The following is a 12,712-nucleotide window of genomic DNA, read 5'->3' on the forward strand; positions in this document are numbered from 1 at the left end:
CTGATGTATTTTAATGCTTCCTGCATCTCAGCATCAGCTAGGCTTTTGCAAGTTAAACAAAGACAGGTTTGCGCAAACTTACCTGGCGTAGTCAAACAAGGTACACAAGTGCTACCTGAAGCCCGTTTTGAAAATACTTCTTATACTTCATCTTTTTGTATTCGGCAACATTGCTGTCCTGGTGTTTCCGGTGTGGGTTTTTTTTCTGTTTTGTTTTAATTTATTTATTTAAGCTACTGCTCTTCAGCTGCACTTATTTCAGCAGTATGGGACCAAATTCCTCTGATACAATACTACTGCTATCAGCTGAGCTATTATTATTGGATTACGTCTAGCTCACTGTCTGAAAGAGCAAAACGTGGTGAAATGATGAGTATATTATGATTATTATCCTAATTTTTGAAAGCATCTGTGATCATGGCAAACTATGCTAGCAGCTCTGTACAAACTCAGAGAAAAAGATGGTTCCTGCCCTAAAGAATCTGTAGTTTAAGAGAATCTCATGCTGCATCCCTTCCGGCTCATCGTCTCTTTCTGGGGTTATGCACTTTGCCTCTTGCAGGATCCTCCCACGTATCTAAAACCTCCCTCACCATTTTAGCGGTTAAATATATTGCGAGCAGCAGACAAACAAGTTGCTTATGTGCATGTTTCAAGTTGCTGTTTCTCTGATGACCTTCTTTCGTGCTCTCTCATCTCTAAATTTAGCTATCTCCTGGAGTGGGAGTCTAGCAGATTCAGTGACACAGGAAACACTAATGCAGAGACTGTATATAACCACTCCTAAAAGAACAGCACAGATTATGAGACAGTGTAATTACTACTCTGTAGCCAAATGAAATTTATTTTATGAAATTGCACCTTTTCAAATCTAATAAACCGTTACAGACATTCACTCAAGACCAACACATGCAGCACAAAATCAAAAGTATTATTTAAGGGCTGGCACCCAGAACTTGGAAATCTGTTCACGTTAGGATTGCTGTGTCTGTATTTGAACAGAAAACATTGTAACTGCCAGGCACAAGTACGCCTTAAATCTGAAATTTAATCTTTTAAATAGCTGCCTCAGTGCCATCTAATGAGGAGAACATACTGGAGAATCCCAGGAAACATTTACGAATGTGAAATAAAGTATTGAGATTCAGAAAAGTACTGTACAGATACTGGGACTGGGACTGAGACACAATGATGCAACTATACCAAGTTTCATGAAATTGCAGAAAAGTTATACCACCTTAAATTCTGGTTTGTTATTTTCAGATACAATAAAAATGCTAAAAGAGGAAATGTTCTATGTTGTTTGGGTGAAATAAATGACAAGCAATTTTATTCCCTGGATCACATATATAAAATCTGATTAAAATATTAATAATCTTTGTGCTTATATAGATAATGAGATAGTTTTAAAGTTTTTAATCACCCTTGTTTTCAGAAATCGTACTTCCAGTATTGTAGTCAAAAAGCTTTCCCTCCTTTTTGAGAAAACAGCACAAGCATGGCCCAGAAAATTTGTTAATTCTTTCTTTAATAAAGCGGGCTAGATGTTCTTCCAGAGTAAAGATACAAAGTTCCACGACTAAATGAATACCCAGTCAAAATATGATACTGCCTTTCTGCAGTACATACAACCGACATGACATGCAAGAGACTTTAAACAGTCATAAATTACAGATGTGAGATAGAGTACAACAGTCTCAGATACATATCTTAATCCCATATTAGTTTTCATCAGTAACTTGCAATGCATATAATTTTTCTATCTGATTATTGTTATCCATGAACATTATGAGCAGGTCATCTTTGGGGAAAAAGAATCATCTTGTATTTTAAAAGACAATTTCTTTCTCGGTATATTCTTAACATAAGGCAAGACAGGGTGATGACTCGACATTTTGTCTAACTTACAAGTTTCTGACTAAATGAGTATACAAATTTTTAACTATCTCCACACTATGATCAAGTAGCAGAGACAACATATTTGAGATGTGGAAGGAAATGGTATAACCAAAGCAGATTCATTTACTGGAATTTGCTCTGATCTTATTTGTATAATCACCTCTCTGCTTCTGAAGATTTTTATCATATCCCACGGCATGACAGGCATTCAGCTCATTGGTATTCACTGATTAGTGAAAACTTGTTAGAAACTCCCCAGATCTTTATATACTTTTAGCGCTGTTTTAAAATATGCAATATTAATGATACAACTAACTTACAAAAATAAAAGAACTGTACAAATCACACTCTTCCATTGGCAATGAGACTGTTCAAGAAAATAGCAATGTGATCCCTGAAACAAACAACCAGAACAGAAATCAAAAGACTGATGCTTAAAAAAATAAAAAAAGAAATAAAAACATTTTCCCCTGCCAAAGTACTGGAATCTTTGAAGGCTTATGTATCACAGAATATAAAACTTTTCTCTCTGTCCCCAGAATATTTCTTTCCTCTTTCCATAGGTACTTTTTGAACAGATTCCCCTTTGTTGGTGGTGCAGCACAAGCCTTACTGAATGGGTTAAGGCTAGAAAAGCTTGAAAGACCTAAATAAATCAACAGCCACCTAATCCCCTGGCATTCATGCAAACTCAGGGAAACAAAATAAACCTGAAGACAGGCGTGCATGCTGAATTCCAAAGTGATTTTCTATGAAGCTTAAAATTAAACCAAAATAAACACCTCTCCGAAATGTTATGCATTTAAGATCTTTCATCTAAACAGTCATCTGACTGTTCATATCGCTCCGTCACAGAGATGTATGATGCTATGCCTGCTCGTAACATTCTAGCATTTTATCATTTTACAAGGCACGAACAATCTCAGAAGAACTACACAGCGGCTTTTGAGCGTGTAAGGATGTGTCAGCTACCATGTAATTACATGACAATTACCTCTTCATTGCAGTCACTGACACAGACCTTGTAAAATCTAAGACCAGCAAACTACATGTCACCTCATCTTTGGGATACGGTACTTAACTCCATTTACAATTACAGACTAAGCAGCAAATAACTACCATTTCTTAACTCCATACGAACACAAGCTTTGCCATGCAATTATGAAGTTGTTGCATGGTATAATGTATATGTATCTGAAAAGTAAACAACGCAATTTTTTTTGCTGTTGTTATAACTAGAGTGACTTTCTAGCATTCCTCGCTCAAGCTAGTTCTGTGTAGGTCCTACAAGAGCAGGCGTCCGCTCACCACCAGTTTCTTTTTGTGAATTCCAACAGAGTTTAGAGGGATCAGCAAGTACAAAAAACCCCCTGTATCTACTTGAAAAAACTGTTATTAGATGTACTATGTACTTGACAGGAAAGAAATATACTTTTCCACAGAAGAACAAGTTCTAGAATTAATTAGACACTTTCTGTTGGTTAATGCTGCTGCACCATTATGTTTTTCTTGACTAGAAATGTGGAAATCGTATAGGAATATATGTAAACAGAGTCTATAGAAGATAATAGTAACGAGACATAAAGTGCTTTTAATTATGAACATTTCATTTCACTTTGCAACCTTCCCTGGTAAGTTATCATACTCAAGCTAGTTTTAGTTCAACTGGCTCAGGTCTACACTATGAAATACTGTAATTTCCCTTGCACCTACTGTTTTAACTGTGGTAATCTCAGTAAAATAAAAATGCCAGGGGGAGTAAAAGTAGACAGATATAAAGAGGGAAAGAAGTGAACTGGGATCTCTCAAGGGGAAAAAAAGTAGGCAAAGGGAAATAAGGCTCTGTTGTAGGTCCCTGTTCTCAAGGAATTTGTCACACATTCTCCTGTAAGACAGTGCTGAGGAACAACTACACAAACCTCTGCCTTGAACACACCTCAGGCTACTGCCAGACGAAAATGAAGAAACTAGGATTCCTCAACTGAGAACAAGCTTACTGCCAGAATGATGCTTTTAATCTTTCTGACATACATTCCCTGCTTCTCTAATCACAGTCTCTGAAGAAACAGTATGCTTTCCTACTAAGAAAACCCAGTCGAGCGTATTTTGTAAAAGGATGATATTAAATCTAGCTTGTCTTTGCTGCTTCAGGTCTGATGCCAAGTATCTACACATTTCCTAACCCATTATGGTACCTAGCACATACTATTCTATGTTTTGGGAAAGCAACAGTTCTATAGTAACAAAGCTCCTAAGTAAGATAACTCTATAACTAAGAATAACTGTATATTAGAACCGGGTTTTACTGGGTCTTTATTTAAGGCAGTTATTAAAAGGTGTCTATTCTTTTTGAAGAGTTGCAAATCTGTGTGGTTTTTTTTTTTTTCAAATTTAGGCTTTTGGCAGCTGAAATGGGTTACCTTTATCTATTTTGTGTCCTTCTAATCCAAAGAACTATCCAGCCCGTGGAATCATAGGAATTTCAGCTGAGGTGTAACGACCGACCTCCCAAACTCTCCCAACCTGTTTCTTTAGATGTCCAGTGGGCTGACAATAGCAAAGTCAGAATCTTTGCTGTTGTTGCTACTGTTGTCATCAGGGCTGGAGCTCAGGTTGCTGGAGGAGGCTGAAATGGAGCCCATCAGTGGGTCAGAGAATATCAAAGAAGAACGAGACGGAGCTTCTGGCTTCACCGCTGCCTCCTTGTGTGCGTGATGGGACTGCGCTGGCTCCGGGACAGCACTTCTACTTCCTTCCTCTTCTTTGGAAACCATAATATAGTCATCAGCACTCTTGCTCTCACTAGTGCTTGAATCAGTCGTAGCCTGTTAGACAATGGCACAGAAAGCACTTAAAGTTAGTCCCAGTTTTACCACTTAACGAGGTTTATGATGCATGTCAGTGATGTGGGAATGGGTAAAGAAATAATCATTATCCAAAGGTAGCAATGCCCAAATCAAGAAGTAAAAAATAAAGTGGGTATTAACTTTGGATGAAATAATTTACTTGTTATTTACAAAAGCATAAAAGCTAACACTCTAAAAAATATATTATTTGGTATAGCAGCCTTACATGTTTCATCATCATAGTGCATCCATGTAGTGATCACAGCAGCTAGGCATCTAACACATACATTACAGTCGTGAAGATTTTCAGTAATTATATTCTCACTGCTGTTAAGTTTTCTGTAGTAATTCATGAAGTAGTATGGAGGAATTTTTTGCTGGTTTGCACGGCATTTTGGAGCTTGTCAGGAGAGTGGTTTGATATAAAATGTCCTAGTAAAACCCTGACCTGTGGAATCTGAGCCATACATAGACCTGGTTTAGTGTGCACCAGTTCAGGTTTGGCAGATCAGGGCTCCCAGGGCTTCTAGGCTTAGTGTCGTTGAGTATTTCCTAACTCTACCAGAAAATGAGGGTCCAGGAATCCCTCTTCTGTCTGGTTAGACCTTGGGAAATGTGTGTCCCTGAGCACTCAGGCAGTGGATCAAGACTACAAGTCAGTGTACCAGAAAACTCTCTGTGAACTGGCAATCTTATATTCCAACTAGCCATATTCAGGAGAAATCCAGCTTTTCAAGAGCCAGAGATATATGTAAGCAGAAGGGAAGACTGCCATATACAGCAGAGTGGGGTTTCTCACTTGTTGACAGCTGGCAGCCTATTAGCTTGGTTGCAACCCAAATGGATACCACTTTGTTTTCTTCTGCAAGAGATGCATTCAACTCCTGTCTACCGCTATGTTCCTCTGACAAGAATATGAGTGCTTTCTTAGTTACTGTCACACAAATTTTTTCAGCGTAATAACGCAACCTGCCAAGCAGCCTGTGGGGACGGGCATCCTGAAGTGGTGTGATATTGAAACCAATATATTTGGTTACACTAATGCGAGACTGAGAAAAAGGAGAAGAAGTAGAGAGGAAGCTGGGGAAATGTGTATGTCAACATGTGTGTCAACTACAAGCCCTTCAGCTGTGACTCTTTCACCAAACAAAAAAAATGTAAATTCACTTTGGGGTAGGAGAGAGATCACAGAATCACAGAATCATATAGGTTGGAAAAGACCTTTAAGATCATCGAGTCCAACCATATGGACCAGATTGTAGGTACTAGAGAAAAAAAGAAAGCAGTAACAAAAAAGAGCAATAGGAATCATCTGAATGAGGTAAAGTCAGACCCTCAGCACAGCACATATAAAACCGGAGTGTGGAGGTCATCACAAGTATCAAAAGGCCACAACTTGGAGTTATGGTATCCATGGCCTCCAGCAAAACTTATTTTGCTGAATTTATTATTACAGCTGAAAACAATTTTCCATTGCTCTGATTACTGATTATAGAGCAGAACTCTCTTGAAAGGGAACTGTAGAGTAGCTCAGGGAGCAAAACCCACCGGTGATTAAGAATGACTGTAATATGAAATGAGGGAGCTGGAAGTCTTTGGTTGTTATTTACATAGTTGTTCCAAATTGTTAAAAGTCACAAACAAGATAAATATCACCTGAATGTGAAAATATGTTCCAATACAGAATTGTGTCCTGTTCCCTTCCAAAATTTCTATGAATGAGGATTCAAATATCTCCCTTTGCAGTACATTTTTAAAACATGCTGGTTTTATAATTTATAATTTTTGTGTGTTATCTAGGCAGTATCTAGGTATAATAATACTATATTATTATCTAGGTATAATAATACATAGTATTGTTTTGTAATTAACCCATTTCAATACTTTCTCATTCATCTTAAGTCCACAGTATTGGTTACAATTTTAAAGGTTCCAATGTTAGACAGTTGTCAAACTGATAGAAATTTACATCTATTATTTTTTGATACTAATTCAGTTTCCTCAGATGACTTAATAAAATTCATACCAAACCGAGCAGATTGCTTTGAAAAATATCAACAACTATCTTGTGCTGAGTGCCATCAAAACTGCTCTCAAACTTCCCAATCTGCGCAGAACCTGGGTAGTTCAAATGTCAACAACTTCAAGCACTTTCCATGAAGTTAAAAACAAACAGATCTATCCTACAAGGAGGGATACTTCACTATTTAAGCACTTCTGAGCTGAGACACCATTTGTTATTAATTAGCCTTCTGCTGTCATCTGGTCTGTTTGAAATGCTGCCTTCATGAGCTGTCAGTCAATCAGCTGCCATCTCCAGGGGGCCGAGGACACAGGCAGCGCACAACCATGGCTCTGCTCCACCAACGTGTTAGTAGTCGCCTGATTTTGTAGGCACCCAGTGCAACCACAAGACAGGGCCAGGCGAGGCTTTTTTGGGACCTCTAAATGCCATGTTCAAAATTTCAGCACTTTGTTTCCCCCCGCCCCGGGCAACAGAAATATACGTTCCTTTAAACAACCACCATTGCATAATTCACCTGGCTCCTTTCCACACTTCTATTTAAAAGCTCTCAGGGAACGCAGTACAGTCTCATTTTGCAAAATTATACACTTTATTATTCCAAGCTATCAAGATCACGCTATTTCAGTCCTCGCATCCCTCGCATCCGAGATGGCTCCACCTTGCGTAGGGTGACACAGACGTTACCTAGTGACACACTCGCCCAGCGAGATCGGTATTTTCCTCGCTGGCACCCCCAAGGATGCTAATGGGGTGTCTTCCTTTTGGCAGTGAGCCCCAGCGAGGGCCCTCCATCATAAACGCTTTGTGCTGCTGTTGCAATTTCCTAAATTCTGATTCCAAAAATGTGCTCTTGCACAGTTAAAAAAAGCATCCTGCCCTTTAATAAAGGGAAAGGAAAGAAAACTACCTCACCCCAGTTTCTTGTTGTTACGTGTTGTGCTTTGCAATACTACTTTTCATTCTGCCCACACTTTTTGGTTCAGTTAAAGAGACCTATAGCTCATTGAAGTATCAGAGAAGCAGCAAAGCACAGATATTGACTCCAAAATGCTATAAAAGGGCCTCCCGTAAATGTTTGCCTATCCCTGGCATACATTGGTATTTTGGTACTGATATTTCCAGAGGTAAAATACCTCCTTCCTTCTTCTTCTGCCTGTTTCTGTTTCAGGAAACTCATGCTGACGTGAACCATGTTTTCTCCCATCTGCTGCCACTACTGAATAAATGAAAAATGACAGAATTATACTTCCAGTAGCTTTGAAAGTTAACAACCTTACGCCCGTTGCCATATGGCTTCTCCAAACATTTTTTCCTGATGAATATCAGCTACTAGGACCAGGCTTATTTCAATTGCCTTCATACTGTGAATGAGTTAAAACTAACTGTAAGGATACAATTCAAGAAAGCTTAGAAGAACAGCAGCTCATTTTGCATCCTTCTTTGAACAGACATAAAGGCAAGATAATGTGTTAATTATCATTCATTATTTAGCAACAGAAGCCTTCTGTTTGTCAACTCCATGCTGCTACCAAAGCCAAACATTCCAAAAAATGCTCTATTTCTTTGAGCCTTTATCTTAATCTTTTTGCATTTTTAATTTTGCAGCTTTCCTTTCCAAAGAAGGGCTGTATCCTTATCCTCACTTTCCAGAAAAGGATTTTGAGGCAAAAAAGAGGAAGAGCATGTTTAAAAAAGTAAAGATGATAAATACTTTATACTTATATAACAACCAAGCACAAAAGACCAGATTTTAATCTCAATTACACAATACCTATACCTGTAACTTTTCCAGCTGTCCTAGAAAGTATCCCTGTAATTCAACTAGAGAAAAATCCCTACAGTTTAAGTCACATCAAACAGAATTACATGCATTACCAAAGTCACAGAAAATGTAAATATAGTAAAATTTATTAAGCAAGAAATGCATTAAATGGTCTAGAAGTGGTTGAAATTTTTAATCCCCCTGCAGCTCTCAGTAAGTACTCCTGGTTTGACCCAGGGCATCAGTGCAGCCCATTTTCTTCAGCAGAGCTAAAAGCCTGGGCTGTGGCCCAGTTTGGGCCAACAATTGACCCCATCAATTAACAGTTGAATGTCAGTCACAGCCCACTAAATTCAGCAGTTTTATTTTTCCATGTTTTATTAAGAGGGGTCCAAAGCTCTCCTCTTTTTGTTTGATTTTCGACATCATGGTTAAAGACAATGGGCTTGGAAACAGCACAGACCGTCGGGATACTAACAGTCCTCCTGGACTGCCATTTCTAACCCTCTGGACTGCCATTTCTAACCCTAATCTTTTATTTTTCTTTCTGCCGTAGGGGCTGCTGATCATTATCACAATTGGAACTTCCAGAAGATAAGAGGAGAGAAGGCTAATCTATATGAACGTACTGCACCCCCAAACGTAGACCATACAGTGTTGAAGCCTCATTAATGCTTTGCAGGAGCTCAACTTCTACAACATCTACTCATGTTGCTCATAGTTGGATTACTAGCAGCTTCGTGGAGCACACAGAAATTGTGGGACCCACGGACACCTCTCAGCTCCTGTGGCTGGATGTATACTTAGACTACACACCGGGGTGAGACCTCGTTACGCATCGCCCTGCAAATTCCCATTGGAAAGAAACCTGTGCAGACCAGGCTTCACCTGCTCCACTCCCAATCCTCAAAGTGCAACGCCCCAGAGCCCCCGCTCAGTGACACAGGGTTTAGACCAGCATCTGAGTAAGGGCTTCGCCAGCATGAGTAGGGTCTGCACACACTCCTACAGCACGTTGTTATCTTATATAGCATTCTACCTTCCAATTTCTATAATAACTCCAAGTAAAAATAATCAAAAAAGTAGTATTTGCCGTTTTGGCAGGAAAGCAAAAGATACTTTGTATAAAATGCTGGGAGATAAGGGGCAAAAATAGGTCATTATGTGAACACTCCAATATGCTACATCAGCTTAACCTATGCCTTTATTATTGCACAAAGTAGCGATTGTAATGACAACAGCTAAAGAAGCAACGAAAGCTTTCTAGCAAAGCTTTGCTCTTCGAACCTAACATTACTAAGTAAAAAAAAAAAAAAAAAAAAAATCTCAGTATTGCTTCTAATACTGAAATACAATTAAATATGATTTTTAACATAGAGCGTGCTAACTCAGGAGGATTGTGTGTAATAAATCAAAACAACCCTGTGTCATTATTTGAAAATGAATAAATATTTCCTCTAGTTCCTAATCAAATTTGTCAAGAGTAAACTGATTGCAGACTCAGACTCTGAGGTGATAGCGCTACCACTGGATTTACGACTCTGAGTATCAGTATCAAGGTATCAGACTTAACTTTAGAACTCTAATACTGAAAATGATATAGACATGTGCATATACAAAAGTACTTGTTTTTAAGATCACATTTGAGTCAGACTGAGTCTTAGACAGAGAGGGACCTTTTTAGATGAAAGGAAAATACCTCTTTCTGTGTGTGAACTTGTCCTGTGACTGTATGTTTTGTATGTGAAAATATGGTTTACTGATTCAAGGAGAAAGTCAATATAATACAGTAGAAGGTAAAAGCAACCTCCTCGCTGTTTCCTTTTTGGCACTGGCCATGGATACACTGCAATGCAGATAATCAGCTCTTACGTAATGGGGTTCTGGAGGACAAGGACAATGAGAATTATCAACTGATATTGGAACATTTACCTCCAGTTTTTACACGTTTTTGTAGGAAATTAATCCGTGATTCTGTGATTCAACAATCTGAAAGAAGAACCCCCCTCAAACACTGCATAACACTTAGACTTAAATATCTGTGTGTAGAGCATAAGGCTACAATAAAAATAACCAATGGGATTAGGACAGTAGCTAGAGAGAAACTTTTAACCGTGGCTCCCTATGCACCAGGAAAGCTGCTGTGTTCCCATGTAATGTCTGAACATGCTAAAGGAATTCTCCAAAAGACATCAGATTAATTCCATCAATGACCTGTTTGAGACATTTTTATCTTACCTGTTGTCCTGAGATGAACTGTTGTTTTGTCATAACAGGTCCCTTGAGGACATCACCTGTCCCCTTGTTCTGACTGTTGGAACAGTAATGATCATCGGCTATCGTGATTTGCTCATTTTCTTCAGCTTCCAGCTGGCTCTGGTTGAAACGCAGGGAACCTTTCAGGATGTCCTTGATCTGTTGTTGAATGGGAAGGGAAAGAACGTAGGTTAGAAATTTGGAGGAACTCTCAATTTTCTAAAGCTCTGTGCAGCATGGTTTCATACACCATTTCCCCAAAATATTTGCTTTGAAGAGATAGGAAGCAAGTCAATATTCATACCTATATTGGCTAGAGATGTAAGTATCAGTGAAATGTGATTGTATCAGAGTCTGGAAAACAAGTATCCAAGAAATCTAAAGAGAAACTGTTAAGATTATTCCCTACCTTGTTATAGATTTAACATATGTCACATATTCCTGATAAAATGTATTTTGAGGGAGTAGAGGACAGTATAATCAGAGCTACAGATGCTCAGCAGCATTCTCATTTTATGTACGTAATATTTTTTCTTGTAATTCAATGACATTCAAGTGTCGTCACATTTAAATAATGGGGACATAGGCATGATTATTGCCTAGCATGTACATTTTTCATTAAGAAAAACAATGGCGAGGCTTAAGTCCAGAAGTTGGTGTCACACTGCCTCAGTTATGGTTCAAGGCCTCCAGAACTTTTCAGGGAGTAAATACTGTGCAAGTCATTTGAACTCTTTATAGCTGAGTTTTACCTTTTAAAATAAAAGTATGCCGCAATGCTTGATGCATTAGTATTAGTAAAACGGCTACAAGACAAAACAGCAGTATACAAAAAGAATAAAAAAGGAGAAAAAAAAGAAAGGATTAATAACACTGAAGGATACAAGAAGGTTAAGTTAAGCAATAGTTATACCTGCTTCAAACCAGCCAAGGAAACCAGAATTTCATCTTCTTTTTCCAAGTGTTCTTGCAGTATGACTTCCTGAATATTTCCTGCAACATCAAAATCAAAAAAAGGTAAAGAGAGAATATTCCCTAAATAACCTCTAACGTGCTGCCAATTTACCACTGACTTACGCTCTCACAACAAAATCCTGTGACCTGCAAACACAATTTTGTACCCAGACCTAGAAGCTGACAACCTTATTAGCTGTGGAGGTGAGGCCAGCCCAAGCCCGGCACTGCTGCCAAGAGGCCTCCAGCAACGCTGCGCTGCTGTGGGACTTCTACTGCTCCAGCGTACCAATGGGCTCAGGCTACTACTGGCCCCTAGAAGAAAACGTTGGCCTCTGTGGCTAACAGAGTTACATACATCTTTGAGCCTGCAAATGCTTTGGAAAGCACTCAAGAACATTTACAGGAATCTGCTGGAGCTTGCAGAAGGGGTTAGGGTAGGAGCTCAGCAATCGTCATCTCTAGCCTGTGGCCACTGCAGATGCTAGAACGCTCTTCTTTATCAAAAGACTGAGAGTTTTGTTTCCTTTCCAATCCCTTCTCTGAGGTGAAAGACCCAGGGCTGAGCAAAATTTATCTGACAGAAAGAGCAGCGCAGTACCGTCACTTCCAAAGACACCTGCCTTCCATACCTGCAGTGCTGTCCTCCAAGGGTGCATTTCCATAATCTGGTATAAAGTGTCTGCAGGAGCCAGGGCTGGAGGCTGGGTAACACATCAGAGCTGGAGCTGTGGTGGTCTTCCCTGTGTCAGGGAAATCCCAGGCAATGCTGCAGTCCAAACCAGCCTAGAGAAACTATAGCTCCAATAGCTCTGCAGACTCTTTAAACCATGTAAGGTCCTCCTCCAGCCTCCTAGCTCCTACCTTCCTCCTCAATTCTTTAAGAAAACAGCAATGATTCCTAGTGACAGATTTACAGAACGAGATGGTGTCTGTCAACTGAAAATGAAAAGGTACTCTTTTGTGCCA

General features: G+C 39.2%; 1 protein-coding gene across 4 annotated transcripts in view; it reads right to left on the reverse strand.

Annotated features, from left to right (window-relative positions):
* Positions 1 to 820: 820 nt before the first annotated feature.
* The window catches only part of TBC1D5 (TBC1 domain family member 5), a 306,295-nt gene continuing 294,403 nt past the window's right edge, over positions 821 to 12,712 (reverse strand). For all 4 annotated transcript variants that reach the window (XM_075493115.1, XM_075493118.1, XM_075493116.1 and 1 more), the window contains 3 exons: positions 11,703 to 11,782; positions 10,772 to 10,948; positions 821 to 4,724 (listed from right to left, as the gene is read on the reverse strand). In XM_075493115.1, the coding sequence (XP_075349230.1) occupies positions 4,431 to 4,724; positions 10,772 to 10,948; positions 11,703 to 11,782 (551 nt within the window). In that variant the 3' untranslated portion in view covers positions 821 to 4,430. The remainder of the gene's footprint in view (positions 4,725 to 10,771; positions 10,949 to 11,702; positions 11,783 to 12,712) is intronic.

The sequence above is a fragment of the Mycteria americana genome, chromosome 2 (assembly GCF_035582795.1).
Source record: "Mycteria americana isolate JAX WOST 10 ecotype Jacksonville Zoo and Gardens chromosome 2, USCA_MyAme_1.0, whole genome shotgun sequence".
In the NCBI taxonomy this organism is placed as follows: Eukaryota; Metazoa; Chordata; class Aves; order Ciconiiformes; family Ciconiidae; genus Mycteria; species Mycteria americana.